This window comes from Crotalus tigris, unplaced genomic scaffold, assembly GCF_016545835.1.
Source record: "Crotalus tigris isolate CLP2741 ecotype Arizona unplaced genomic scaffold, ASM1654583v1 scf7180000024342.5246164, whole genome shotgun sequence".
Classification (NCBI taxonomy): Eukaryota; Metazoa; Chordata; class Lepidosauria; order Squamata; family Viperidae; genus Crotalus; species Crotalus tigris.
This window is the reverse complement of record NW_024100512.1, coordinates 2,465,538-2,492,461: the sequence shown is the minus strand read 5'-3', so window position 1 is coordinate 2,492,461 and position 26,924 is coordinate 2,465,538. Positions and strand designations below refer to the sequence as shown.

At 40.7% G+C, this 26,924-nt stretch overlaps 1 protein-coding gene across 6 annotated transcripts in view; it reads right to left on the bottom strand.

The window, feature by feature from the left end:
• Nucleotides 1–26,924, bottom strand: part of FHIT (fragile histidine triad diadenosine triphosphatase) — a 1,435,547-nt gene that overhangs the window by 877,777 nt on the left and 530,846 nt on the right. For 3 of the 6 annotated variants that reach the window (XM_039326592.1, XM_039326594.1, XM_039326591.1), the window contains exon 2: nucleotides 3,363–3,739. The exons of 2 other annotated variants lie outside the window; for them this stretch is intronic. In XM_039326592.1, coding sequence (XP_039182526.1) covers nucleotides 3,363–3,398 — 36 coding nt within the window. In that variant the 5' untranslated portion in view covers nucleotides 3,399–3,739. Of the gene's footprint in view, nucleotides 1–3,362; nucleotides 3,740–6,253; nucleotides 6,460–26,924 lie in introns of those variants that run through there. One more of the 6 variants, XM_039326593.1, reaches the window with a different exon arrangement.

Genomic DNA, 26,924 nt, shown 5'->3' with positions numbered 1-26,924 from the left:
AAACTTAATTCTGTGAAGACAGAAACTCTGAGAGACCAGAGAAATATATACTTCAGCCTTGATATACATCAAACTGTGTTGTTAATGCAGAAGCTCTCTCCTGGAGTTGCACTTCTGTGATGATTGACAACTTAGTAAGTCCTCTCATTAAGAATGTGAAGAAATTGCTCTAGGCAATTGTCCTTGTAGAGCAGCACTGAAATATGAAAGGGAGAATTATGAAGTCTTTGCAGATTACCAAGAATGCTCTGAGCTACTTTACTATCTCAATATGTGTTACAGAGGATAGCTCCCAGCACTGGAATTTGCCTTCTGTACTTCGAAGGGGTGTGGAGAGCGATTTTCTCTTTTTTGCCTCTGGCAAAAAAAAATGTCTTGAAAAATATCTTGATTGAGCAGTGATATACTGACTAACCTTACTGTAATATTGCATTTCCCACTAGCTGTCCATCCTCAATACACAGACGTCTGAAAAAAAGAGGTGCTTTGTGTATATATTTATTTATTCATCAAATGTATACGTAGGTGCATCAACATGTAGATGATGGGGCTGGAAGCAGAAGTAGACGTGACAGGTTAGATGGCTTAGCCTCAGTTTTTGTTCATATATACAATTGATGTCGGAGCAGGAATAACCTATTTCAGCCCATTAGGAGCTTGTGAACATCCATTCTCTATAACGTGCTTCCCGCTGACTTTTCTGTGTCATGTTAATAACAACTAAATTACCAGCCTTGGAAAAAGCTCTTGCTTTTGACCAATCAAGTGATCTCTGCTGTTAACATTCAGACAACTTGTCAAACTTCTCCATAGAGGCCAGAGGGTGGTTCTATTCTTCATGGGGTGCTGGGCAACAAAACCACAGAGTCAATAACTCCCACATGTCTTTAATAAAACATAGTTTGGGGTAGAAAGCAGGAGAAAGAAGATCGTGGTATATCAAAGGCAATCACCAAGCTTCACACTAGAGTTAACATGACATTCACTAGCTAGACCAAAAAAACTCTTTAATGTAAGCTAATACTTCAGAGGCACGTAAATGAGAATATATGTGCTATGTGTCCCTTTTTGGAGTTGATGTCCTCCTCTACATAGCAAGCCTAAACGTATCAGAAATAGATGAAAAAGTAGGCCTTGGTCGCGTATTATAGTTTCATCTCCCTTTATCTCTTTCTTTGTGAAAAACAGCCCCAAAGGCAAAGCAAGGATATTAGCAAGATAATATCTTGGTTTGTGTGTTGTCCTATACAGGTGGCCTTCAAATTATGACCACAATTGAGCCCCAAACTTATGTTGCTAAGCAAGACAATTGTTAAGTGAGTTATGCCCCATTTTATGACCTTCCTTGCCACAGTTATTAAGTGAATCACTGCAGTTGTTATGTTAGCAAACAGGTTCCTAAGTGAATCTTTGCATGTCAGAAAGTTGCAAAAGGTGAACACCTGACGCTGGGACATGACCCTGGGACACTGCAACCATCATAAATATAAGTCAGCTGCCAAGGGCCTGAATTTTGATCATGTGACCATGGGCATGCTGCAACAGTTGTAAGTGTGAAAACGGTCAGTGCTGTTGTATTTTGAACAGTCACTAAATGAACTGTTGTAAGTTGAGGACTGCCTGTTTTCAAAATTGTTTCTTCAAAAATTGGTTGGGTTTGAGTAATATTCTAAGCCAGTGGTTCTCAACCTATGGTCAATGGACCTAGGGGAGGGGGGGTCACGATGTCATTGCATGGGGTCCATGAAGGCTTGAAGACATGTTATGATTTAAATCTTGAATTAACTCTTGAGGGGGGTCCATGGCCATGGTCTGTGGCCACAAAAGGTATTTAGAGGGGGTCCGTGGTGAAGAAAAGGTTGAGAAGAAAAGCCTTGCAGTAGCGACCATGAGCTCTTTCTTCTCTGTTTTTTCCCTTGGGACTTTAAATAGCCCGAGGAGCACTGGAAGCACCAGAAGGCAAGACAAGAAACAGTGGATGGAAACTAATCAAGGAAAGAAGCAACCTAGAACTAAGGAGAAACTTCCTGACAGTGAGAACAGCTTGTCTTCAGAAGCTGTGAATGCTCCATCACTGGAGGCTTTTAAGAAGAGACTAGACAGCCATTTGTCCGAGATGGTATAGGAACCATCTCTCCCCTTCAACAGGAAGTTGGACTAGAAGACCTCTAAGAGACCTTCCACCTGTTAGTTTGTTAAACCACTGCTGAAACACACTGTCCACCAATTACAAAGCACAAAAGGTTTCTGCAATGCACCACCCCATAGAACAGCTATAGGCTTAATTTTCCTCTCTGAATTTGTTCATCTTGAGATCTCTGGAAAGTGTGTCCCAGCGATGTGTTTATGTCGCTGAGTTAGGGGCAGTGAACAGTTCTAGTCTCTTTTTGGAAGGGACCTGAAGGGGGAGCTGGGAGAGGTGAGGGTTAAAAATTTGGAAATAGTTTGATTTTGACTGCATTTAAATCTCACAAGATACTTTGGGAGGAAAAAAAAGGCGAAGAGTTTCTGAGCTAAAAGAGTTTGCCAAAGAATAGTGGGAAAAATTCCAAAAACAGGAATAGAAAGAGAGTTGAGCTGGCTATAGGAAGCTTTCTCTTCTGCCAAAGGAGGTGTTATAAAGTACTGATTGAAAGACTGCCCAAACTTCTGCACCTGCCAGATTCACTGTGTTCTTACTTTGAATCTGTAAATAACTGCACGTAAATAGTAAGTGAGCATTTACACGTGTAGAAATTCTGTTTTTAATATTGTACCGTTTAAAGATTTTGCCAGCTTCTGTTCACTTAGACATTCAAAGAAACAGCGCTACCTCACCAGAGACAACTAAACTTTTGCATGAAACTGGGTAATTTGTCAAACATCTGGAAAAGGTGCGTCTAAAATTTGTGCCAATGTAATATCTTTCCTGCACGAAACTTTATAACTCAATGATAGAGAAACAACTTTGTACGCAAAGCCTCCAGTTTTAACCCCTGACATTTTCAGATAGGCCTTCAGTATGTATTCAATCTCAGCTCAGGGCCCTAATTCAGCCTTCTCTCATCTGTTGCCTTCCAAATACTAAAAAATGCAACCCCAAAGTCTTTGCTAGAGGATGTTAAATACCTGATTCAGTGTTTAGATTTACAATCTGCATATAGCAACAGTTCTGTTAATCTTGACCAACAGAACAAACCATCTTTGGCTTAACCACTTACTATGCTGTACGAACCCAGTTCTGATTTGTAAAGCATGGTTTATAGCTTAGTTTGAAGTACAAATGAGGTCAATGACTTAGGTTCCATATTGCACTAAACTGTAAGAAGCAATTTTGTTAATCTTGACCAACATAACAAACCACCTTTGGCTAAACCACTTACTATGCTGTAAAAACCCAGTTCTGATTTGTAAAGCATGGTTTATAGCTTAGTTCAGTGCAAACAAGGCCAATGACTTAGCTTCCATATTGCACTAAGTTGTAAGAAGCAAGTGACATTAGATTCAGTGTGATGGATGAACAATTGGCAACAGAAAACTTCCCATGCTTCCTTTGAATGGTAGCTTGGCTGATGATAGTTTGCTAAGATGGAACAATCTCCTTGATTCATGATCATCTCAGGCAGAAACCCCAAAAGTACATCCGCCTCCTGAGAAAGAGATATAGAGGCACGCCAAGTCAGCTTCCTCAGAAATCTGCCGCATATGATTAAATTTCAGACTTGACACTGTCCATTGGAATATCTGCTGAATTTGCAGGCTGCAAAATAAACCAACATACGATTTATTTAATAAACCATTGTTAAGCAAAGAATTGGTATAGTTCAAATTGCTCATCTGTGAATTCACAGAAATCAGTTTTGTGGCTTCTTAATGTGTGCTTGGAAGCTACCAGAAATGAGAAACTACTGGAAGAAGATATTACCCACTTCACTTTATTATACCTCCTTTTGCAAATGGCTTGGAAGACAAAGCATCAGTCCATCCTTTGCCAATGAATTGGCAAATTTTAGGAAAAATACTTGAGTTGCTCAGGCTTGCTGGTTTTACTAGTGCATTACTACTTTTTTTCAGTCTAAATTTATGGAGGTTTTCTAATGGATTCAGAGTTAGATGTAATAGATACGTCTCTATGGTGTTGATCTTTAATTTTTACTCATAATTCAGATTCATAAAAAGTCAGTTGGCCTGTTACAAATGATGAGTAAAAGCAACAAACGTAGGATGGAATATGCAGAGAGTATTAATTAAATCATTCTGGACTACTGGTATTTGAATAAAATGAGTTAAAACAGAACCAGGGAATATATTCAAATTATATGTAGGGGAATCATTTTAAAAAGTTCCCTGGAAAGACCCTGATGCTCAACATTCATACAAGTACAGAGTAACCCTTATTGGAAGGTAGAGACAAACTATACAAGCCACGCTATCGTCAAATTTGTCTGAGGAAATTTCTATAACAGATTATGCAGGTTCTCACAGTTCTAAATGTACACAGGCCCACTCTAAATATACATATCTAGTTCACTCCCCAAGCAACTCATCCTCTCAGATCCCCTGCCCCATAAGAAAGATCCCTATAGATCCTCCTCTTCTGATCCAACTTTCAGAATCTGATTAAAGACCCTAAGTTGTTCAATTTTTAAACAAAATAATGTTTACCTCAGATTATGAGCTCATCTCATCTCATTGGATTAATCAGATAGAATAGCCTCTCCATTCCCTTTCATCTCCCAATCAGACCTCACCAGATCCTTTGAATCTGTGACCTGCCAACCTTCCCAGTCTCACCAGGGGTGTTCCTTCCATTTATTCTTTTGAATGACCCGCAAGTTTCTCCACCCGGTACATGAATTCTATCTTGGAATACTACAGGATGGCACAACAAATTTCTGACGCTAGGTGTTATGTCCTGAGCCTGCAAAGGCAGGCTCGGGATGTTGCAATGGTCCCGGGCAGTTGCAAGCTGCCTGGGACCAGACTGAGTGGCGCCGGCTTCGTGCGCATGCGCGAGGCGCGGAGCGCACCTAAATATTACCTTTTTGCCCGGGGATGCTATTAAAGGAGTCAGAGAGGCCTGCGAGCCTCAGAGCTGTGACGGAGAGAGAACTACTTCAAATAAAGGGCTGTTGGAATTACAGAATGTGCTGTATTCATTCATGCTGTATTGATTCGAGGACTCAACATTAGGCAAGACAGTTGTTAAATGAACTTTGCCCCATTTTATGACCTTTCCTGCCACCATTATTAAGTGAGTCACTGCAGTTGTTAAATCTGTAATGTGGTTGTTGAGTGAATCTGGCTTCCCCAGTGACTTTGCTTGTCAGGAGGTCACAAAAGGTGGTCACGTGACCCTGGGACATTGCAACTGTCATAAATATGAGTCTGGGGGCCAAGAGTCTGAATTTGGATCATGGGACCCTGGGGATGTTGCAACGATTATAACTATTTATAAGTCTTTTTTTATTCCAATGCCGTTCCAACTTCAAATGGTCACTAAAGTAATGGTTGTAAGTCAAGGACTACCTGTAAATCCTTTTTACCCAATATTGGTAAAACACTCTTTGTCAATTGAAATGTCCTTGTTGTTAATGGGAAATGGGTTTAAATATGAACCAGTTACCAAGCATTTGATTTTTTTTTAATAAAATTTTTTATTTTCCATTTATTCAACATATACAACAAAATTCACTTTACAAAATAAAATAAATTCATAATCATAACCATAACCATAGGTGCCGCTTGCTCATTCTCCCCAAGCTGCATCCACCCTCTCTAATACCTTCCCTACTTCCCTCCTCTTTCTCTCCTCCCCTCCTACTCTCTTCCCCTCCCCTTCTCCTCTTACCATCCTACTTCCTCCCTACACCTTCCTCCCCTCTCATCCCTCTCAAATACAGGAATACAGCATAGGGGAAATGCCCAAGCAGCACCTCTCTCATAAATTACCATATCTATATTATCCTATTCTACCTATTTACCCACCCACTCACCCATCCACCCACCCTCAACCCCCCCTCACTTCCCAGAGCAGAGTACAGAGTTATTAATAACAAAATTAACAATACAAGCATTTGAATTTTGATTACGCGACTGTGGGGATGCTGTGACAATCGTAAGTGCAATGACTGGTCATGTCACTTTTTTCAGTGCCGTTGCAACTTTGAACAGTCACTAAACGAATCGAGGACTACTTGTGTATACAACAACATGATATTCAACTGCTTCAAGAAATGTGGATATAGAGAGCCTTATATCTATATCCACTCACCATCCTTCCTGTGCTTGGACCTTGCCACACCGTCCATCCCCCAGCTTTGTTGCACCTACACACTGTGCCAGCTGCAACAGTGCAGCTGTTCTTTCTATAATCTGGATGTACTTTTACAGAGGTCTTGAAATGTGAACTTCCTATTGCCGTAAGAAACACCTTGACATCCATTACTGTAGAACAAACATCCTCTCTTCTTCAGGCAATAACCATTTTTCTGCATCAAGCAAATACAATTCTTATTATTGTTAGTAAACATACAATTGCATATCAACATTTGTTACATTTTTCTAATAATATCAATAATATCCGTTTAAAATATCTTTTCTAACCAAAGCATATCTTAAGTACATTTGCACTCAATTTCCACTTATTTAACCCATATCCTATTTTTGCTTTTTTCAACTTTACTTTCCTATCCATGTTCAAAGTATCCCAATCATGTATAATTTTGAAACAAGTTGTATTTGGGCAACCAAAAGCATCCCTTATTCAAAATTCTTAACATATTCTTATTTCCTTTTTCGTATCAAGATATAATATTCTAATCATAAATCCTAACTATCTAGTTATAATAATACTTCTATTTCTAACAATCTATTCTTAGCCATATTCAAATCTCTAATTAATAATATGGCATACCCTCTAATAGGTCAAAGCTTCTGTTTCCTTCAATCTTACTCTAGAACAAAGATCTTAATATTTTTCGGGAAACATTTCTAGTCTCCAGTTGAATCTATTTCACATGCACTGTTAGAGTGTCCTCTAGAGAGTAAATGGAGGACAGAGCTCATAACACTGATTGTTAGAAATCTTAATTGCTCTTCAGAGCAGGAAGTTATCATCTTTCTCCTTGGTAATCAAATTTCAGCTCTCACCAATAAGGTTGTTACATTTTTATAAATAGCCATGTCTTGCAGAAATCATCTGGTACGTCCTTAATGTTATTGTTTCAGGTTTCTCTGCATAACACTTATTTTACTGTTATCTTTATATCCCTATTTTATCAGATTTGTTGTTGATTTTTTAAAAAAAAAAAATTGGTCGTGGACCGAAATAAATAAATAAACGTTCACTCCACTAATTTACTCATTTTCACCATTACCTTTAGTCTAAGGTTTATTTAGTCCAAAGCTCCCTGTTATCCCAAACAGAAAACTGCTATTTAATCTCAATTCAGCAGGTAGGATATGGAACTGCATTTTGAGCTTAGCTGCAAATCTTGGTTAATAATCCTATATACTAAGTTTGGAAAATTCTTTGCTCCCTGATTGTTTCTATCTTGTAAAAAAAAGTTTCCATTATTTGCTTATGTTGATATGACAGTTTTCCTTTATTTATCTATCAAAACTTCACAATTCACAGTGGCCTGCAATTTGCCAAAATACAGTAAAAACACCTACAGAATAATAAAAGACTAAATAACATCTACAGAATAATAAAAATAGTTCTAAATAATGCCAATCTGGTTTAATTATATCAGTTCATAATAAAATAAATAAATAAGCCTCCAGGTAGCAACAGGTGCAATTATTCTCCAAAGGCTTTCGTAAAATTCTTGATCTTTAAAAGCTTCTGAAAGGCCCTCAGTGAGGAGGATTGGCTAATACCTAGAGTAGGGATGGGCAACTATGGCAACTCTAGGACCTGTGGACTTCAACTCCCAGAATTCCTGAGCCAGCCATGCTGGCTCAGGAATTCTGGGAGTTGAAGTCCACAGGTCATAAACTTGTCATAGTTGCTCACCCCTTTTCTAGAGGGAAATTGTATTATTACATATACCCTGAGCTGAAGTACAATACTTTCTAGCCTTAGCTTCTGCCATCACGCAGACATACAAAATAAACTACAACAACCATCTTCTCCTTGGTTGATAACCCTGATTGAATTGAATCCAGCTGGAGTAGAAGTAGTCCTTGACTTAGGATCCTAGTGGAGCCTTCCCATTACAGTTGTAGATTGTGAGGCTCTAAAGCAGGTCATCCTGTGACCAATCTGATTTTACAATCAGATAAATGTGGTGGTTGCTAAGCTAATCATCATGGTTCTTACATGTTTCTGCAGTCATTGTTCACTAGGGGGTGTTTTGGCCAAAACCCAAAGATAAACGCCAGTTTTCAACAAAAATGCTATAAATCACAGTCATATGATGGTTGGCCATAAATCTTGCCAAGCATTAGAAATGTGATCTCATGACTCTGGAGTGGGAAACAAACAGAACTTCAGAACTGAGTTATAAGTACTTTTGGGGAGGTTCCATTACAACTTTGAATGGTTACTAAGTGAGAAGTCATAAGTCAAGTAGCCAAATCATACAGGACTTTATAAGTTAAGACTAGCACTTCGATGTTCATCCCGATAGCTATTGGCAACATATCTAGGATCGGCAAAAGGTAAAATGTGCACATACTGATGAACACCCATCAAAACTTCCTCAGAACTGCATTCACAAAGTAGCTTTGCCTACCTCACATTGCTCAATATTCAACTTATCAACTGATTCTTCATTTTAAATAATTTTGAGGGTTTACTGCTTTTTACTTTGCCCAAGGATGAAGCATCACATTTTGTGGTTATCCAACGAGATCACTGCTTAAAAAGATCAGGTAGCAGAAAAGGACAATTGCCAATGAATGGAAAAGAAAATGACAGTGGATTTGGTTTCTTATATTTTAGCCACAATTTCTAAGCAGAAAGATCTGTTTTGTAGGGCTAAACCTTTCCTGAATTAAATTAGAGAAAAGAAATGCCTTGAAAGCATGCAGAACTTCATTCCTATGGAAGCTTTGCTGAAGTTTCAAAGGAGATTCAAACATCCCAAAGGTGCTTTTTTCAAGAGGCAACTGGACTTTTTTGTTTTTCTTTGAAGACATTTCGCTTCTCATCCAAGAAGCTTCTTCAGCTTCGACTGGGTGGTGGGGATTGGAAGGATTTATATTCTTTGCAGACAGCTGGTCATTTGCATTCTGTTAGAGAGTCATTGAGGCCACTTGGAGGACAACCATGACCTGGATGACTGAGAATCTCTGTAGACAAGGAGATGCAAACATTCATGTCTTCACATGGCTAACAGCCACTGATTTACAGGGCAGAAGATCTATGATTCGGTTGAGATATAGAGGTAGATATTTGTATGTTACAGAACCTAGTCAAACTTAGCTTTTTAGCAATGTTTGTAGCATCATCCCTGGTTAGTTTTGGGATAGGCTGGGAAACAGACAGAAGGTGACAATGAAAAACATCTGGATTCATAACAGCTTGGAAACAAATGATAGCTCTTCAGACATCCAGTCCCTTATTCAGCACTTGCACTTTGAATTGTCCAAAAACTGTAAGATATGACTTGGCTACATTCAGACTTTTACTTCAGACAAGAAAGAAATCTTAAACGTAACAATTGATGGCCTGCTGTAGAGCAAAAAAATAAAAAATTAAATTAAATCCCCAGAGTCTTAACATATTTAAGAGTTTAAATTCTAGGCTTTCTCCTTTAGCCTGTCATGGTTCCAACAGATTTCGAGGCATGGTTTACCTTAAAGAATCTTTTATTCGAGAAACAAAGTATTGGCACTACATAGTTGAAGCCAAAAATTGAATTCCCCTCCCCTTGGCACAAAGTAGCAAAGCACAATTCCCTCCTCCAATTAACAGTCATAAATCACATTTCCCAAGCGTGGGCTTTCTCCCCAGCTCTCCAGCCCTTAAATCTTTATAAATCTGGGTGCAATAACCTTAGATTCCCACAGCTGAGTATTATTGTTATGACTAGGTGGACTCTCATCCACATTCCCCCTCCCAGCATCAACGAACTCTAAAAGTGATAGAGAAAAGATGGCTACATTTCCATCTGTCGTCAAAGCAAGAACATCTGATATTAGCAGCGTTGGCATAGCCTTTGTCAGTTCTTGGCTGGTCTCCTTCTCCTTTTTCAGAGAGGATGCTTCAGGTCGCCATCCCTTGAGAGGTTTCAGGAATAGTAATCAGATCAGACCTTTTTATGTCATTGCCCCCAGAAGTTTATTTGAGTCCACATTTCTAGCTTTAGAAGACCATGAAAATTTACACAACCTTTCTTCCTAGCTTGACAATCATTATTAACCTCAATCCTCATAGCACCCCACTGCTGTACCATGCAAAACAAAAACAAAAAAACTCTACATCAGGCATGTCAAACTCGTGACATCATGTGACGTCGCATGACGTATCAGGGCTTTTTTGCCATTGCCGTCAATGGAGTGGGCACAGCTCCAGTATGATGAAACCAGCCCGTGGGCTGGCAGTTTGACACCTGTGCTCTACATAGTTATCTCCAAGTAAATCACCAGAAATTCAGCTCAACTCAGAAATTATTTTGTTTTTTGAACCTGAACTTCAACACTTTTACATCACAGTTGAATGAAATCAATTATTCTATTTTAATATAGACAGACTTATAGGTATACATACACACACACACACACATATATGCCATTTAAACTGATTCAGAAGTAGCAGTCTAAAGCTTTTATGTGTTTAAAATTAATTGCAGTTGGTCAAATTAAAGTTAAGATGCAGATGTAACTTTTTTCCCAGTCTCAATCTAAAATTCTGGAAATCTTGAACTGGGATAATGAATACAAGAGAGGTGCAAGCTCACTCCCATTAGAGTCTAAATAATTCTTTCCTAATCATGTTTAAAGCAAGGACAGCCCCTCTCTCTCTCTAGTCAGTCTTTTATCTACCTATCTCCCATGGGCATACACATATACACACATACTAGAGGCTAACCCTTTCTTACTTCTGTGTATAACTGAACAGATGCACAATAACGGAGACTTTGCAATGAAGATCAACACCTTTAATTCTTTGCCTTGCCCACAAACAATACCAAAGTTACCATGGCAACTGGACAGTTTTACCAGTGTAGCATTTAGTGAATGTGTGATATTACTTTAAAAAAAAATCCTATGCAGTTGAAGTCTGCAGAAAGCATTTGAGTTTCCCCTCGTTCTAGAATGTGTCCAGGTTTTGAGAGAGAGGAGTGATGAGGAATTTAAGACCTGAAAGTGATGCTGATTGAAGTGGCATCTGCTTGTAAAAGATGTGTACTACATCTTTATGAAGGATTAGATAAAAGCTGCAGCAACAGGGGTTCAACAACTATCAACCTTTCTCTGGTCAAAAGTCTCCACAAAACTCTTACTTTGGTTGAGAAGGATGTGTTTCAAAGAGTCGCACATGAAAAGTGTTATAAAATATGGAGTCATTAGGTTACAAAAAGAAAAGAGGTATATATAATTTGAAAAAAATCAGATAAATCTGCCCTTAAAAAGGATAAATGAAGTAAAATGTAAATATTATGTATACCAGAAAAGTTGTGTACACAATCTTCATGTGTTAGGGAATGTCACAAATGCAAATGGGTGTGATTTTTTTTTTTTAATAGAAATCAACCACTGCAAAAACACCCCATTACTGCAGACAATACAACAGACTAGACTTACACTATTTGTGTATCTGTAGTTGAGACTGAAGCAATAATTATAGTTTTGGGGGATATGTTAATAGGCACTTTGGAGAACAGAGGAGATATAGGTTTCAGATGGGGAAAGAAGCAGTGTTGTTAAATGCGTGTTTGAACTGAATTACAGAGATTTTAAAAATCAAAACCAGCATCAGTTCAGTGGGAGAAAGCTGTTAATTATCACAGTAAAACAAAAAAAAAAGGTGATGGAGAAATCAAAACTTTTTCTTTCTTCTGTGTTTGTTTGTTCGTTGGTTCGTTAATTTTTTAAAAAAAGAAATATAAAATTTATTTTGAAGCCAGTTTAACTCTTGGTGACTACCACAGATATTCATATGGCTTGCTATTGCCTTCTTCCTGAATCTTTTTTTTTTTTCAATGTTAGCCATAGCCTTGTGTTTTTTCTGAAGATCTTCCAAGCAAATGCTAATCAGGACCAACCCTACTTATACTTTCAGGAACAGCCAACAGGTCCAGTGTGATGGAATGCACTTTGAATTCCTAGGAAACCAAGAGACAGTGAAATTTAGATAAGGGGCACTTTGTGCTTCCTGAGTTTGGTTAGTTTTCTTGCAGACGTTTCATTACCTAAACTAGGTAACATAATCAGTGCTACTTTAAATTTAGATAGTTTGATTGGAAAGAAGAGGGTAAAGGCAGCTCCCCTCTAGAAATTCTCAACCACAAGTGAGCCCAAAATTTCTGTTGCTAAGTGAGACAAGGTCTTCTGCAGTCACGACATAAGCCTAAGACTGAAAATCAGGCTTGTCAGATGCTATATTTTTTCTATCCTGCTCTATGGAGTAGAGAATTGGTCTCTGACAGAAGGCCACCTGAAGAGACTAGAAGCATTTGAAATGTGGATTTACAGGTGGCTGTTACGTATAAGCTGGGTTGACAAGATCAGAAATGAGGAAGTGATAAACCGCCTGGGAAAGCCAAGGGAAATCATCAAAACAATTAAAAAATGAAAATTAGAATATTTCAGACATGTTATGCGACACCCAGAAAAATACGGCATACTCCATTTAATCCTCCAGAGAAAGATTGAAGGCAAATGAGGTCCAGGCAGAAGAAGAACATCGTGGCTTGAAAATCTAAGGGACTGGTTTAGACAAAACTCAGTAGCACTTTTTCGTGCGGCTGCTGATAAAAACAGGATCGCCAACATGATTGCCAACATCCAATAACGGATATGGCAGAAGAAGAAGAAGAAGAAGAAGAAGAAGAAGAAGAAGAAGAAGAAGAAGAAGAAGAAGAAGAAGAAGAAGAAGAAGAAGAATAAGAAGAAGAAGAAGAAGAAGAAGAAGAAGAAGAAGAAAGAAGAAGAAGAAGAAGAAGAAGAAGAAGAAGAAGAAGAAGAGGAGGAGGAGGAGGAGGAGGAGGAGGAGGAGGAGGAGGAGGAGGAGGAGGAGGAGGAGGAGGAGGAGGAGAGACATTTGTTAAATGAGCTTTGCCCCACTTTACGACCTTTCTTGTCACAGTTGTTAAGTGAATCCCTGCAGTTGTTAAGTTAAAAACATGGCTGTTAAATTAATCTGTCCTCCCCATTGACTTTGCTAGTCAGAAGGTTGCAAACAGTGATCACAACTGTCATAAATATGAGTCAGTTGCCAAGCACTGGAATGTTGATCACATGGCCACGAGGATGCTGTAATGGTTGTTGTGTGTGAAAAAGGATCCTAAGTCACTTTTTTCAATGCCATTATAATTTCAAAAAGTCACTAAATGAACTGTTGTAACTCAATGACTACCTGTATATCTTTAACAATGCAAATAGTTGCTTTAATTTGGCAAGATTTCTGACTCTAAGGGAGGAACAATCAAGGAAACTGCTTAGAAATAACTGCATGCGGTTCTCGGTTTTTGGAGCCTGACATCCACAAAGGGAGAGGGAGAGGGAGAGAGGGAGGGAGAGCGAGATGAACCCATGGAGATAGATTTAATTTAATTTGGGTCATTTAAGTCCCAGTCTCTTGATGGAGAAAGTGGTAGAAAAGATTTCTACTTTGTTTGTGAAGTACTAATGAGATTATGTACCTGTCTCTATGGAGAGTACCAGACAATATCAGTACCAAAAAGTCCTCAAGTTAACACAACTACTTATCCCAATAAATGCAGCTTCTTCCCAAGCTGCATTCCAGCTCTTTAGCTAAGTAAAATTTCAGTATTTTCCTAGAAGGCATAAAAGCACAGATACACGCATACGATAACGCAATGCATAAAATGTATAATTTATGATGAAATGCATGCAATGAATAAATATACGTGTATACAATAAATAGGCCGAGGTGGCGCAGAAGTTAGAGTGCAGTACTGCAGGCCACTTTAGCTGACTGTGTTCAGCAGGTCAGCAGTTCAAATCTCACTGGCTCAAGATTGACTCAGCCTTCCATCCTTCCGAGATAGGTAAAATGAGGACCCAGATTGTTCGGGGCAATGTAATATATATATATATATACATTGCTTACTGGTGTACACCGCTTAGAGAGCGCTTGCACTTAAAGCGGTATATAAGTCTCATAAATAAATAAATAAATAAATAAATAAATAAATAAATACTATCTGTAGATATTCAGATGTCACATGAAATGAAACAGAACCTATTGACCAAACACAACTAAGGTGGACCTGGAATAGGAAAATATAATTATCTGTACCGGATTAAGTTTTGGCTATGCAAAAAGATGGGACAGGAGAGAAGTTATTGGTACCCATTTCTATACAGTCAATAGGGAAAATGAAATCTTGCCTGGATGAACCAGCAAAGGGTGGTACATGTTTACTAGTTATTTTGCCATTTAAGAGCCACATACTCACGTTTAGACCTCACTTTTGCCAGAGTCACAGAAATTATGTTGGGCAGGTAGGTAGGTGAATAAATACATTTTAAACCTGGAAGTTTCAGAAAATAGTGTTGTTGTTTTTTAAAAACAAACAAACACTAAGTTAAAATCATATGCTTTCTGCATTGAAGAAAGTGTAGAATTGTCAAAAGGAGCACTAATCAGCTTTATTAGGGCAATTCAGTTTGCATTTCCTTCCGCCTCTTAAGAAGTTAAAAACCCTATCCTAGCAAGAGAGACAAGATATATAAGCTATGATAACATTTATGTCAGTAGAGAAGCTCTCCAACAGGCGCCACCACAACAAAAATGTTGCTTCAGCACCTTGTTCATTTCTTTATTTACTTATTTATTTCCCAGCTTTGTTTTTATAAATAACTCAAGGCAGTGAGCATATGTAGCATTCCTTCCTCCTCCAATTGTCCCGTGAGGTGGGTTGGGCTGAGAGAGTGCGACTAGCCCAAGGTCAACCCATCTAGCTTTCAGGCCTACGGAGGAATTAGAACTCACCGTCTCCTGGCTTCTAGCCTGGTGTTCTCACCTCTAGACCAAACTGGATCTTAAAGTGACTCTTTGCTCCCTTTTGCTTTCCTGACCAATTTTTAAGGCACTCAGCCTCTTCATAACTAGGATTCGATAAAGATTTAGTCTTTACAGATCAGGGTGTGCTGTTTTTTGTGCTCCTAGGATCCTAACAGATGACTCCATGAATCTGGAAATAAGTTATCAGATGAATTAGGAGTGTCCAGTTCCTTTGCTCTTGTAGGTTTCTCAAGTAGGATATCACCTAGATCAGAAATGGGAACCCAAAGCTCATAGACTGCATTTGGCTCACAAAGCACATTTTTAGTTGAGTGGGACCAGACATTCTGGCCCTTTTCTACATTTGAAAAGCAGGTTGGATGAGTAGTGGGAAATTAATCCATGCCTTAAATCTTGCCTTTTATCCCAATATAACACTCTTCAGACTCTTCAAAATTGGGCTATTTTCTTCTATTTTGAAGTGTTGTTAAAGAATAATCTAAGCAAAGTCTTGCACAGAATAAAGGCATCCTTGTACATTTTTCTCCCATGGGGTTAAGGATCTTAAAAACTCCAAATACCTTCTCAGGAAACCAGTTTAATAAAGAGAAGAATAAAGAGCATTACAGAACAGTAGTACTTGGGGATTTTTTTTTCTTACAATGGTGAAAATGTTTTCAAAGCAGCACTTTTAGCCATTATCTACACCAGACATTGTACTTACAACATACCTCACTTTTGCTTTTTCAGCACATTAAATATATGTACTGTATATCAGTGACCCCCAATCTTTGGGGCACCAGGGACCATTACTGTGGAGAGTGTGTATGTGTGTCTGTGTCTGTGTGTGTCTGTGTGTTTGTGTGCCGGTCCTCAGATTAGGGGTTGGGGATCCCTGCTGTATATGAATACCTCTCTCCCTCCATTTACAGGTAATCCAATCTTGCAATCACATTTGAGCCCAAAATTTTGGTTGCTAAGCGAGACAATTGTTAAGTGAGTTTTGCTCCATTTTACAACCTTTCTTGACACAGTTGTTAAGTGAATCACTCCAGTTGATAAGTTACTAATATGGTTGTTAAGTAAATCTGGCTTACCCATTGACTTTTCTGGTCAAAAGTTTGCAGAAGGTGATCACATGGCCCTGGGACCCAGCAACCATCATAAATATGAGTCAGTTGCCAAATATCCGAATTTTGATCACATAAACCTGGGGATGCTGCAATCATCATAAGTTACTTTTTTTCAGTAACATTGTAACTTCAAACCATCACTAAACGAATGGTTGTGAGTCAAGGACTACCTTAATGCACTCTGATGTCATATGAAAAGCAGAGTGAAGGAACCTTCCATCAAATTATTTTAGAAATTATTCCAGAAATTCAAACAATTCAAATCCATTCAATACCAATTGTATTCTTATTTGCCTCAACGTGAAAAGTGAATGTGGACACATAACTGAACATTTAAACTAGGAATGCATTAGTATCTCAACATTCTCCTTAGAAGCTTCTATATCTGAAATCAAAATGGAGCAGAATCCAGATAGATTAAATTACTTGTTCTAAGATAAAAGCCAAATATGATATGAGAATTGTTATGTCCTGAGCCTGCAAAAGCAGGCTCGGGACGTTGCAATGGTCCCGGGCTGTTGCAAGCTGCCCAGGACCAGACTGAGTGGCGCCAGCCTGCGTGCATGTGCAAGGCGTGAAAGCGCACCATTCTTTGTTACCTTTTTGCCCGGGGATTCTATTTAGAGGCAGAAAGGCCTGCAAGCCTCTGAGTTGTGTCGGAGAGAGCTGAAGAGAATAAAAGCTGTTATAACCATCAGAATGTGTGCTCTTCTTTCGCCATTGACTCGAGGACTCAACACTGGTGACGAGGATGGGATTGCTTACAAGATAAAGAAAGAAGACTTGTAAGGCTTATCCAAGGAGTCCTGGAGAAAAGGAAGGCGGCGTTAAATTCAGCAATCTGGCCTGCCAGTACAGCGTCGCTGGAAGTAAGCTGGCTGATAGACCCGTTCCTAGAATAAGAAGCAAGGATGGCGAAGACAGGGAGATTGTCTGAATTCGACGTTACTCACCCAGAAAGAGGGGAGTCTTATGTCGCTAGAGTAGAAAATTACTTTAGAGTGAATCAAGTTAGAGAAGATGGCTTGAAGGCCGCTACTTTGCTGTGTGTCTGTGATCAAGATGCATTTGAAATTGCTGAAAATTTGGCAGCCCCTGCTCCTCTTGAATCTGTCACTTATACAGATTTAAAAAAAATTATTGAAGGAACATTTTCAGCCCAAGTTGTCTGTTATTGCGTGGAGACACACTTTTGAACAGAGGGATCAAAGAGTTGGTGAATCAGCCAAAGAATACATTGCAGCCTTGAGAAGAGCAGCTAAGCCCTGTGACTTTAAAGATTTAGAAGAAAGGCTGAGAGACGGTTTGTATGCGGGTTAAGAAACAGAGACTTGCAACAGACACTCTTTGCAAAAGAAGATATTTCTTTCCAAGATGCCTTGAGAGAGGTCACTGCAGAGGAGGCAGCAGGTGGGGCGATCAAGAACATGAGGCCCATCAGGAACAACCCAGAAGCAGTTTCCGTGCACCATGAGGGAGTCCAACAGAGCTCGGAGGAAGATCCTGAAGATGAGGTGGATTATCTCTACCCATCCAAAGAAAGGAAGCAGAGGGAAGGCAAAGAAAAGGCTCCAGCTGTGTCCAAGTGCTTCGGGTGTGGAGGTCGCCACAAGAGGGCCAACAGATTTTCAAAATTCCAAGGTGTGTGTAAAGGGCGAGGCCACCCTTACAGTACAGCACAAGGATTTTGAAGGTCCATCGGATGTATTGGTAGTTGGGGGTGAATGAACGAGTCTTATTGGACTCGACTGGTTTGAGGCCTTGGGAATCCAGGTTACAGGGCTACACAATTTGCAAACGTTAGGCCTAGCAGAGGTCTGCAAGGAGTTTGCAGATGTATTCAGTCCACAGCTGGGATCTTACAAAGGGCCTCCAGTTTCTTTGAAACTTGACCCTACTGTCACTCCCATTAGGGTGAAAGCAAGGAGAGTACCCTTTGCTCTTAAGAGGAAAATTGATGCTGAACTGGATAAATTGATCCACCAAGGTATTTTAGAACCTGTTGATTCAAGTCCATGGGAAACCCCCATAGTTACGCCTCTCAAGGTTAATGGGGATATTCGCATCTGTGCAGACTACAAATGCACATTAAACAAGGCATTGCAACAGTATGCGTATCCTGTACCTGTAATCAGCCATATTTTGGCTTCCCTCAAAGGGGGGCGTGTTTTTGCAAAGGTAGATCTGGCACAGGCATATCAACAGTTACCTGTTGATGAAGCTGCTGCTGAAGCACAGACTATTGTAACTCACAGAGGGGCATCCAAAGTCAAGAGACTACAATTTGGAGCTGACCTCTGCTAGGCCTAATGTAGCTCCTGGAATTTTCCAAAGTGTTATGGAGAACACCCTGAGAGGTATCCCCAGGATTTGCCCCTATTTTGATGATGTCCTTATTGCTGGAGAATCCACTCAGAATTTAGCTGAGAGATTGAGGGCTGTTTTGCTTCGTTTCAGAAAAACAGGTCTAAAACTTAGAAAAGATAAATGCAAGATAGGAGTGACTTCTACAGATTTCCTGGGATTCAGAATAGATGCCAGGGGTATTCACCCTGCTAATTCTAAATTAAAAACCATACAGCAGGCTCCTAGGCCTAAATCTAAAGCTGAGTTACAAGCATTCCTAGGCCCCTTGAATTTTTACAACGCTTTCCTACCTAACAAGGCTAATGTAGCAGAACCACTTCATAGGCTTTTAGACAAGCAGGCAGTTTGGCAATGGTCCCAAGTACATGAAAAAAGCTTCAATGAGGTCAAGGCTTTGCTTACATCAAATGATGTACTTGCACATTTCAATGAAAACCTACCAGTCTGCATCGCTTGTGATGCTTCCCCTTATGGGGTGGGGGCTGTACTTAGCCACTTAAGAGCTGATGGGACTCAGGTTCCTGTTGCATATTACTCCAGAACTTTATCCTCTGCTGGGCGAAATTACGCTCAGATAGACAGAGAAGCCTTGGCCATTGTAGCTGGAATTAAAAAATTCCATGATTTTTTATATGGCAGACATTTCACGGTCTGTACTGACCATAAGCCTCTGTTGGGGTTGTTTACCACTAACAAACAAACTACCCATATTATCTCTCCTAGAATGCTGAGATGGTCTATTTTTTTGTCAGCCTATGATTTTTCATTGATTCACAAACCTGGCAAGGAAATGGGCCACGCTGATGGCCTAAGTAGATTACCTCTGCAACTGGTAGAAGCTGACCCTGCTCCTGCCATCAATATTCTCTCTATTCAGGCGTTGCCTGAGTCTCCCCTAAATGCCAGGGATGTGGCTGCTGAATCAAATACAGATCTCACGCTTACTCGTGTGCTTTCATGGGTTTTGTCTGGATGGCCTGAGAGTTGTTCAGGTACTGAGTTCCAAAGCTTCTGGCTCAAGAAGCATGAGTTATCCACTTTTCAGGGTTGCAGCAGAGTAGTTATTCCTACCTCATTGAGACCTAGAGTCTTGGCCTCTCTCCATAAGGGTCATCCTGGCATTGTCAAGATGAAAGCGCTTGCGCGCAGCCATTTATGGTGGCCAGGATTAGACAAGGAAATAGAGGCCCAAGTGCATGGATGCCACTTGTGCCAGCGTTCACGCCCTGAAATGCCTCAGGCTCCTGTGCATAGATGGGAGGAGACACAGTCACCTTGGTCTCGGGTGCATGTGGATTACGCTGGGCCCTTTCAGGGACAATTCTTCTTGGTCCTTGTTGACAGCCATTCAAAGTAGCTTGAGGTTGTTCCTGTCTCCTCCACTACTGCTGCCAAGACCATTCAAGTATTAAGAGGGATTTTTGCTGCTCATGGCCTTCCAGATGTTCTGGTTTCAGACAATGGTCCTCAATTCACTTCTTCCGAGTTTCAGGCTTTCCTACAGGCCAACATGATTCGTCATGCAACTTCGGCACCATTCCACCCTTCCACCAATGGTATGGCTGAACGGATGGTTCGCATCACCAAGGATGCTCTCAAGAAACTGACTTATGGTGACTGGCATCACAGGTTGGCAGATTTTCTTCTTGCTTATCGCACCACACCTTCTACTTCCACTGGGAAGAGCCTGGCTGAACTTCGCTGGGGGCGCAGAATGATCACCAAACTTGACAGGCTGTATCCGGACAGGGTGGCTCCTCAGGTCTCCCAACCGAGGGCACCAAGGTGTATGCAAGTAGGTGGCCCGGTCTGGACCTGGAACTATGGGCCCGGTCACCTGTGGGTCCCGGCTGTATTCTGCAAGGTCACCGGTCCCTTGTCCTACGAGGTTTCCCTGGACGACGGGCGTGTCCTTCGGCGGCATATCGATCAGTTGCGTACAAGACTGGACTCTCCCTCTTCATCTCCTGGGTTTTTTCCGGGGGGGAGGGGGACCACTGTGGGCAAAGGGAAGGATGTTGGCAGCAATCAGGGGCAAACGGAGAGATGGAGGAAGGCCTCTCCCAAGGTTCTGCAAGTGTCCCTAACAGGAATTCGGGGGAACAAGGAATAATACAGGCACCAGTACTTACTCCAGCCAGGGAGTCACCCAGGGGGCATACTCATTATTCACAACCCCACTACAGCACTCCAAGCAGGGAGAATAACCGGGACCATCCAAACAACCCAAATAACACAAGAGAACTGGCATCCAAATAAACAAGCTGGCCCAATGCTGCAACTGCTCCCAAAAGGAAGTCTACATACAGGGAGGTAGTCAGAGAGGCAAATCCTGATTCTGGTACCTCCGGTGTGGAATGGGGGGCAACAGAGTACTGGGGCACTGCAGAAACCCTAGACAACCCAGTTACGGGGCTTGGGAGTGAAGGGATGCGTTCCCGTGATAGGTCCATTGTGGACTTGGAGAGTACCACAGAATCGCCAAATACTGGTGGGAACATAGAGGGGCTTGATAGCCTACAGTTAGGCAGATCAACCAGGTACTGTAGGGAGCAAAGTCCTGGTCTGATGAGCCCGGTGGGCAAGCAAGCAGACCAAGCAACAGAACCCAGGTCACGGGGACCACCAGGGCTTAAAAAGAGGGGGCAACTCCACTACAATCACTACACAGGATGGTCAAGGGAGTTCTCAAAATCTGAGGAGGTCATAGAGGGTTAAAAGATCTCCCAAATACTTGGAAGATTTTGTGACATTGCTGTCAAAGCAAGGGAGGTGAAGATGGTGCCTGCTGTTGGGTGAATTTGGAATTGTGAGTCTTGGGCACTTAATTCCAAAATAATAGCATGGTACCATGTTATAGAGTGGCTAGTAAGTAGCTGCAACAGTTGTGTGGTTCCATAAGGGATAGCACACCACGTCCATTTGAAGGTCGCGTATACCTCTCTATATAGGTTGATTAAGTTTCATCCGGGGGGAAGGGGTGTTGTGTCCCAAGCCTGCAAAAGCAGGCTCGGGATGTTGCAATGGTCCCGGGCTGTTGCAAGCTGCCTGGGACCAGACTGAGTGGCGCCAGCCTGCGTGCATGCGCAAGGCACGAAAGCGCGCCATTCTTTGTTACCTTTTTGCCCGGGGATTCTATTTAGAGGCAGAGAGGCCTGCGAGCCTCTGAGTTGTGTCAGAGAGAGCTGAAGAGAATAAAGGCTGTTATAACCATCAGAATGTGTGCTCTTCTTTCGCCATTGACTCGAGGACTCAACAAGAATCATACCATAGGAATAGAATACCTCACCTCTGGCACCTCAGGGAGGGAAAAGATTCTAGAGCTTTCTTTATCTTTTATATTGCATCTTTGAATTTTAGTGCTCTTTAAGCATCCAGTTGTTGCAATTTTTGTATCAGTACCTTTTCCTTCTTGATAATCAGTGAGGATTATTCTCCACAATAAATTTTGACTTCTCTAAGCATCTATAGAAAGTTAAATTTAAAATGACAAAATATTTATCCTGTGTAAGAAAAGACTGGTTTGTTTTGCTCGCTTTCTCATGCTCTCAGGAGAATAAGAAAACATTTATAAAAATGCCTAAAACAGCCTGTGTCACTTCTCTTCCTGAACAGGCTGAACACTTATCACACTAACAACATCCATTGTTAATCCTATTGTAATTTGCTCAAATTAATTGTCTATTTCCTGGCTAATCAACTCCTACTTAGTGCCAAACGTTAAGTGCCATAGTAAAAACATCACCTCCACTTTAGCTCTCCATGTACAACATAGGATAGGGTTTTCCAGGACACACAATTCATAGTGTCACAGCCTTTTTAATCATGAAGACTAGAACAGAACAGAAGCAGACAGAAATACCTTGGCCATGTTAGCAACAAATGTCAAATTTTGGGTCTGGGATGGCTTATTGTGCAACAAAAGCCATTTTGCGTGACAAGAGAGAACCAAAATATTACGGTAAGAACTAACTGAGCCCACTAGTATTACCACTGTTATTTATTTATTTATTTATGCGACTTATATACCGCTTTAAGTGTAAGCACTCTCTAAGCGGTGTACACCAGTAAACAATGTATATATATATTTACATTGCCCCCAACAATCTGGGTCCTCATTTTACCTACCCCGGAAGGATGGAAGGCTGAGTCAACCTTGAGCTGGTGAGATTTGAACCGCTGACCTGCTGAACACAGTCAGCTAAAGTGGCCTGCAGTACTGCACTCTAACTGCTGCGCCACCTCGGCTCTTGTATTTGTTACACAAATTCTATTTTTCATTTTTTATTCTTTTAGAGAAAACATTTCGTAGCTAACAATTCACAGCATGTTGACAGAAAAAGCCTCCTACGTGAATCTCATTGGAAGATATAACAATTAATTGCAAAATTCCAGACTAGTCAGAAGAAACAATACATTCCAAGAATCAGAGCACAAAATATGGAAGGTAAATACGAAGGAGGTTTATCTATGGAGATTCTCAATCATCCAGGTCATGGACGTCCCAAAGGTGCTTTTCCAAAAGACAATTGGACTTTCTTGGTTTTTTTCCTTGAAAACATTTCTCTTCTTCAGTTCTCTGAACACTTTTTCAAGAAAAAAAATAACAAGAAAGTTCAGTTGCCTTTTAGAAAAGCAGCTTAGAGACAAAGGAGGTATGCTTTAATGTGTGCTGTTCCTTACAGGTACATTTTATGCCACTTCAATCAAAAGATTCTGACCACCTTCCAAAAGCTATGTAAGATAACATGCCAACAAAAATTAAATATCCATATAATGTACAGTCTGGCACCAATGGAAACTATAACGATAACAACTGTTGCCTGCACACATTCCAAATACATTCTCCATCCAACTCCTTCATCCTTTCTGACTTGGATGCCCAAGCATCTTGGCTGCTATGTATTTGGATTTTTTAAAATTGTTTTTACTATTTTAGAATTTTTTAAGTATTTTATCTGTAATATTTGTTTAACTGTAAGCTGCCTAGAATCATTGACTGAGATGGATGGCTACAGAAATTGAATAGATGGGTGGATGGGTAGATGGATGGATGGATGGATGGATGGAAGGAAGGAAGGAAGGAAGGAAGGAAGGAAGGAAGGAAGGAAGGAAGGAAGGATGGAAGGATGGATGGACAGAAAGACAGATCTTATAAGTTTTCTGAATGTTACCGATTAAGATGCCCTATTTCCTGCCTAATCAACAGTTACTTCCAGAAAACAACTACTGGATTCATCTGTACAGAAGTTGCAGCAAAGGAAGTGTGCCTTTTTATCCCTTCCTTACTGCACCTCGCAGCAACTGGGACCTTGTTCCCAAGACCTAATGAATTTCTATATTATTGGGCCCCAAAAACCTGGTGATACTCAGAAGCAAACACACACATAAAGAAGCACATAACTAGTATGAGTAGAACAGGAATTAGTGCCCTTTTTTCCTGCTGAGTGTTTCATTCAGTCTTCAGCAAGCTACTGAGAGAATTTGGGCTGGATCCCACAGAGTTGCTAGTGTGTCAGCCCTTCAAAGTAGATCACGCTAGAAAACCAAAGTCATACATGCCAATGCTACTTTTATTATAAGGTTAAAGTAACATAACCTTGCAAATCTAAATGTGCTTCCCGACTCTCCCTTTATCTGCGTGAAAACTAGGGTAGGTCTTATTCAAGATGCATTCTCATTTTTCATTTCTGCTCCAGACTCAAATTTCTTTTATCTGACTCCTGTCTTGGTTGAAGTTCTTCCTCCTGTTCTTCAAGATCAAGGGTCTCCAACTTTTTGGGCACCAGGGACCGGTTATGTGGAGAGAGGTTTTTCCGTGGACTGGACTGGGCATGGTTTCATGTGCTGCCTGCATCCTGCAGATGGGGCTTTGCTTGTTTGTGCGGATCGGTTGCTGGCATGCCGTAGCCTGGTACTTGTCCACGGACCAGGGGTTGGGACCCCTGCTCAAGAGTATTCCTTCTGAAGGAGAACATTTGTACCTCAGGGTTGAAATGAGGTATTCCTTCTGCTCATCACAGCTAGTCTCCCCATGACACTTCTAATTTATCTTTCTTTTCTACTCTCTTCTTTCCCCTCTTCCAAAGACTAAGAAGGAAAAGAACTTTAACCAGGCATCTGCTATTCTTCTTGTATTTTTTCTTGAAATGCAATGAAATTCAGTGGAGTATCAGTCCAGGGGCTGCACAGGACTCTGGGCCATAGGATGCTCACATCTATGTAACAGGAGGTAGGATATAGCTAATTCCTATTCAGAATCATACCTAAACTCATAAACACTTTGAACATTTCCTCAAATTAGGAGGAAGGGAAATACGACAGAAAGTTATGTCTTCATTCTTCAGGGCAGAAAAAAACATTTCATTTATATCCCGCCTTTATTATTTTTACAAGTAACCCAAGACAGCAAATATATTCAACACATCTTCCCCTTCCTATTTTCTCCACAACACCCTGTGAAGTGGGTTGGGCTGAGAGAGAGAGTGACTGGTCCAAGGTCACCCAGCTGGTTTTCAAAACTAAGACAGGACTTGAACTCATGGTCTCCTGCTTTCTAGCCTGGTGCCTTAACCACTAGGCAAAATTGGCTCTTGTTGTACATTGTTGTATTTTCCATAGAATTAGAACATACATGAGCCTGCAACAGTAGCTCTTTTCCTGTCACACGAAATGAACATTGTTGGATTTCACTCAGAGTTGAAAAATGAGTTGAAAAATGAGTTCCAAAATTTACTGTATTTCCTAACCATTCAGCCCAGTGCAATCTCTCTGCCAAAGACTTCCATAACCATGGCAAAGAAATACTGGAATGGCTACATTTCCTATCTTCCAATTTGTGACTTAGAAACAATGGGTACATTTGGGATAAGAATATGCCATTTGGATTCAGCTCTGGCAGAATAAACAATCCCAAATAATCTTCTGATATCTCACCCACAAAGTGTATCTTAAGTCAAGAAACAGCAATAATTTTAACGTGGGGAGAATCCAGCTGTCTGGAAAAAACACCCACAGCTTGGCTAATGAAATCTGGGTAGTTGTTGAGGTTGTTTAGTGCAGATGTGGAAGCTGGCATTCTTCCCAACTTCCTGCAGAGCATCTACAAGTGGATTGGCTTCAGGATTTTCCATGTGACTTTTGCAGGTAGACTACAACTGAGGGAAGAAGCCTTTAGCTATCACTGTAGCTCTGTTGAACATGCTTTATTTATGGGATGATGAAACTATCTCTTCTTCCCGTCTAGCAACAGCACATTTCTTCAGCAGCTGAAGAACAGGTTGTTCTCCCTTGGAAGCATCCCAGTCTGCTTTCATCCTCCAAAAGCACAAGGGGACTTAACAAAAGCAATGCCCTGAAGCAAATCTGCCTGGCTTCCTTCAGAAAAATGGCCTCCGGTCACTGCAGCTCAACTCCTTCTCCTGGGAACAGCACGCCTCACTTTCGGTCTTGTAAAATGAAGTATGCTTCTGCAGAAGACATGGCACTCTTTGTGCACCATAATAATTAGGCTTTGAAAAAAAACATCTAACAGAATTGTGGATTTACCCAAATTTGGTCTATGGTATGCTGGAGAGAAGTTTTTATCTCACTGTGTCTGTTTTGAATGAAATATTTATGAGCACGAGAAGGCTGTTCTGTTTGCTACTAAGAGTAATCTTTGGTGCAGTCTCAGAGGCCTCTTTTGTGGCCCTCAGAACTCTCTTCAAGTTCCACTTGAACTCCCACTGAACGAATAGAATAGAATGGAATGGAATGGAATGGAATGGAATGGAATGGAACAGAATAGAAGCTGGAAGGGACCTTGGAGGTCTTCTAGTCCTGCTCAAGCAGGAGAACCTATACTGTCTCAGACCAGTAAATGTCTAGTCTCTTCTTAAAAATCTCCAGTAATGGAGCACCCACGATTTCTGGGGGTAAGCTGTTCCACTGGTTGATTGTCCTCACTGTCAGGAAGTTTCTCCTTAATTCCAGGTTGCTTCTCTCTTTGGTCAGTTTCCAACTATTGTTTCTCATCCTTCCTTCTGGTGTTTTGATGAACAACCTGGCCCACTCTGCCTTGTGGTATCCCCTCAGATACTGTAATACTGCTATCATGTCTCCCTATTTCTTTTTATCTTGAGACTAGCCAAATCCAAGTGCCGTAGATGTGGCCTTCAGCTGCCAAAAAACTGTGCCACAGTAGATGGTGGTGATCACAGTTTAACTAATGTTGTTCCTTTATTAGGCACATCTCTGGGACACTTGAAGGAAGAGCTAACTGTTTGGGAGGGAACTCTAAGGGCCAGAAGGGTTATTCT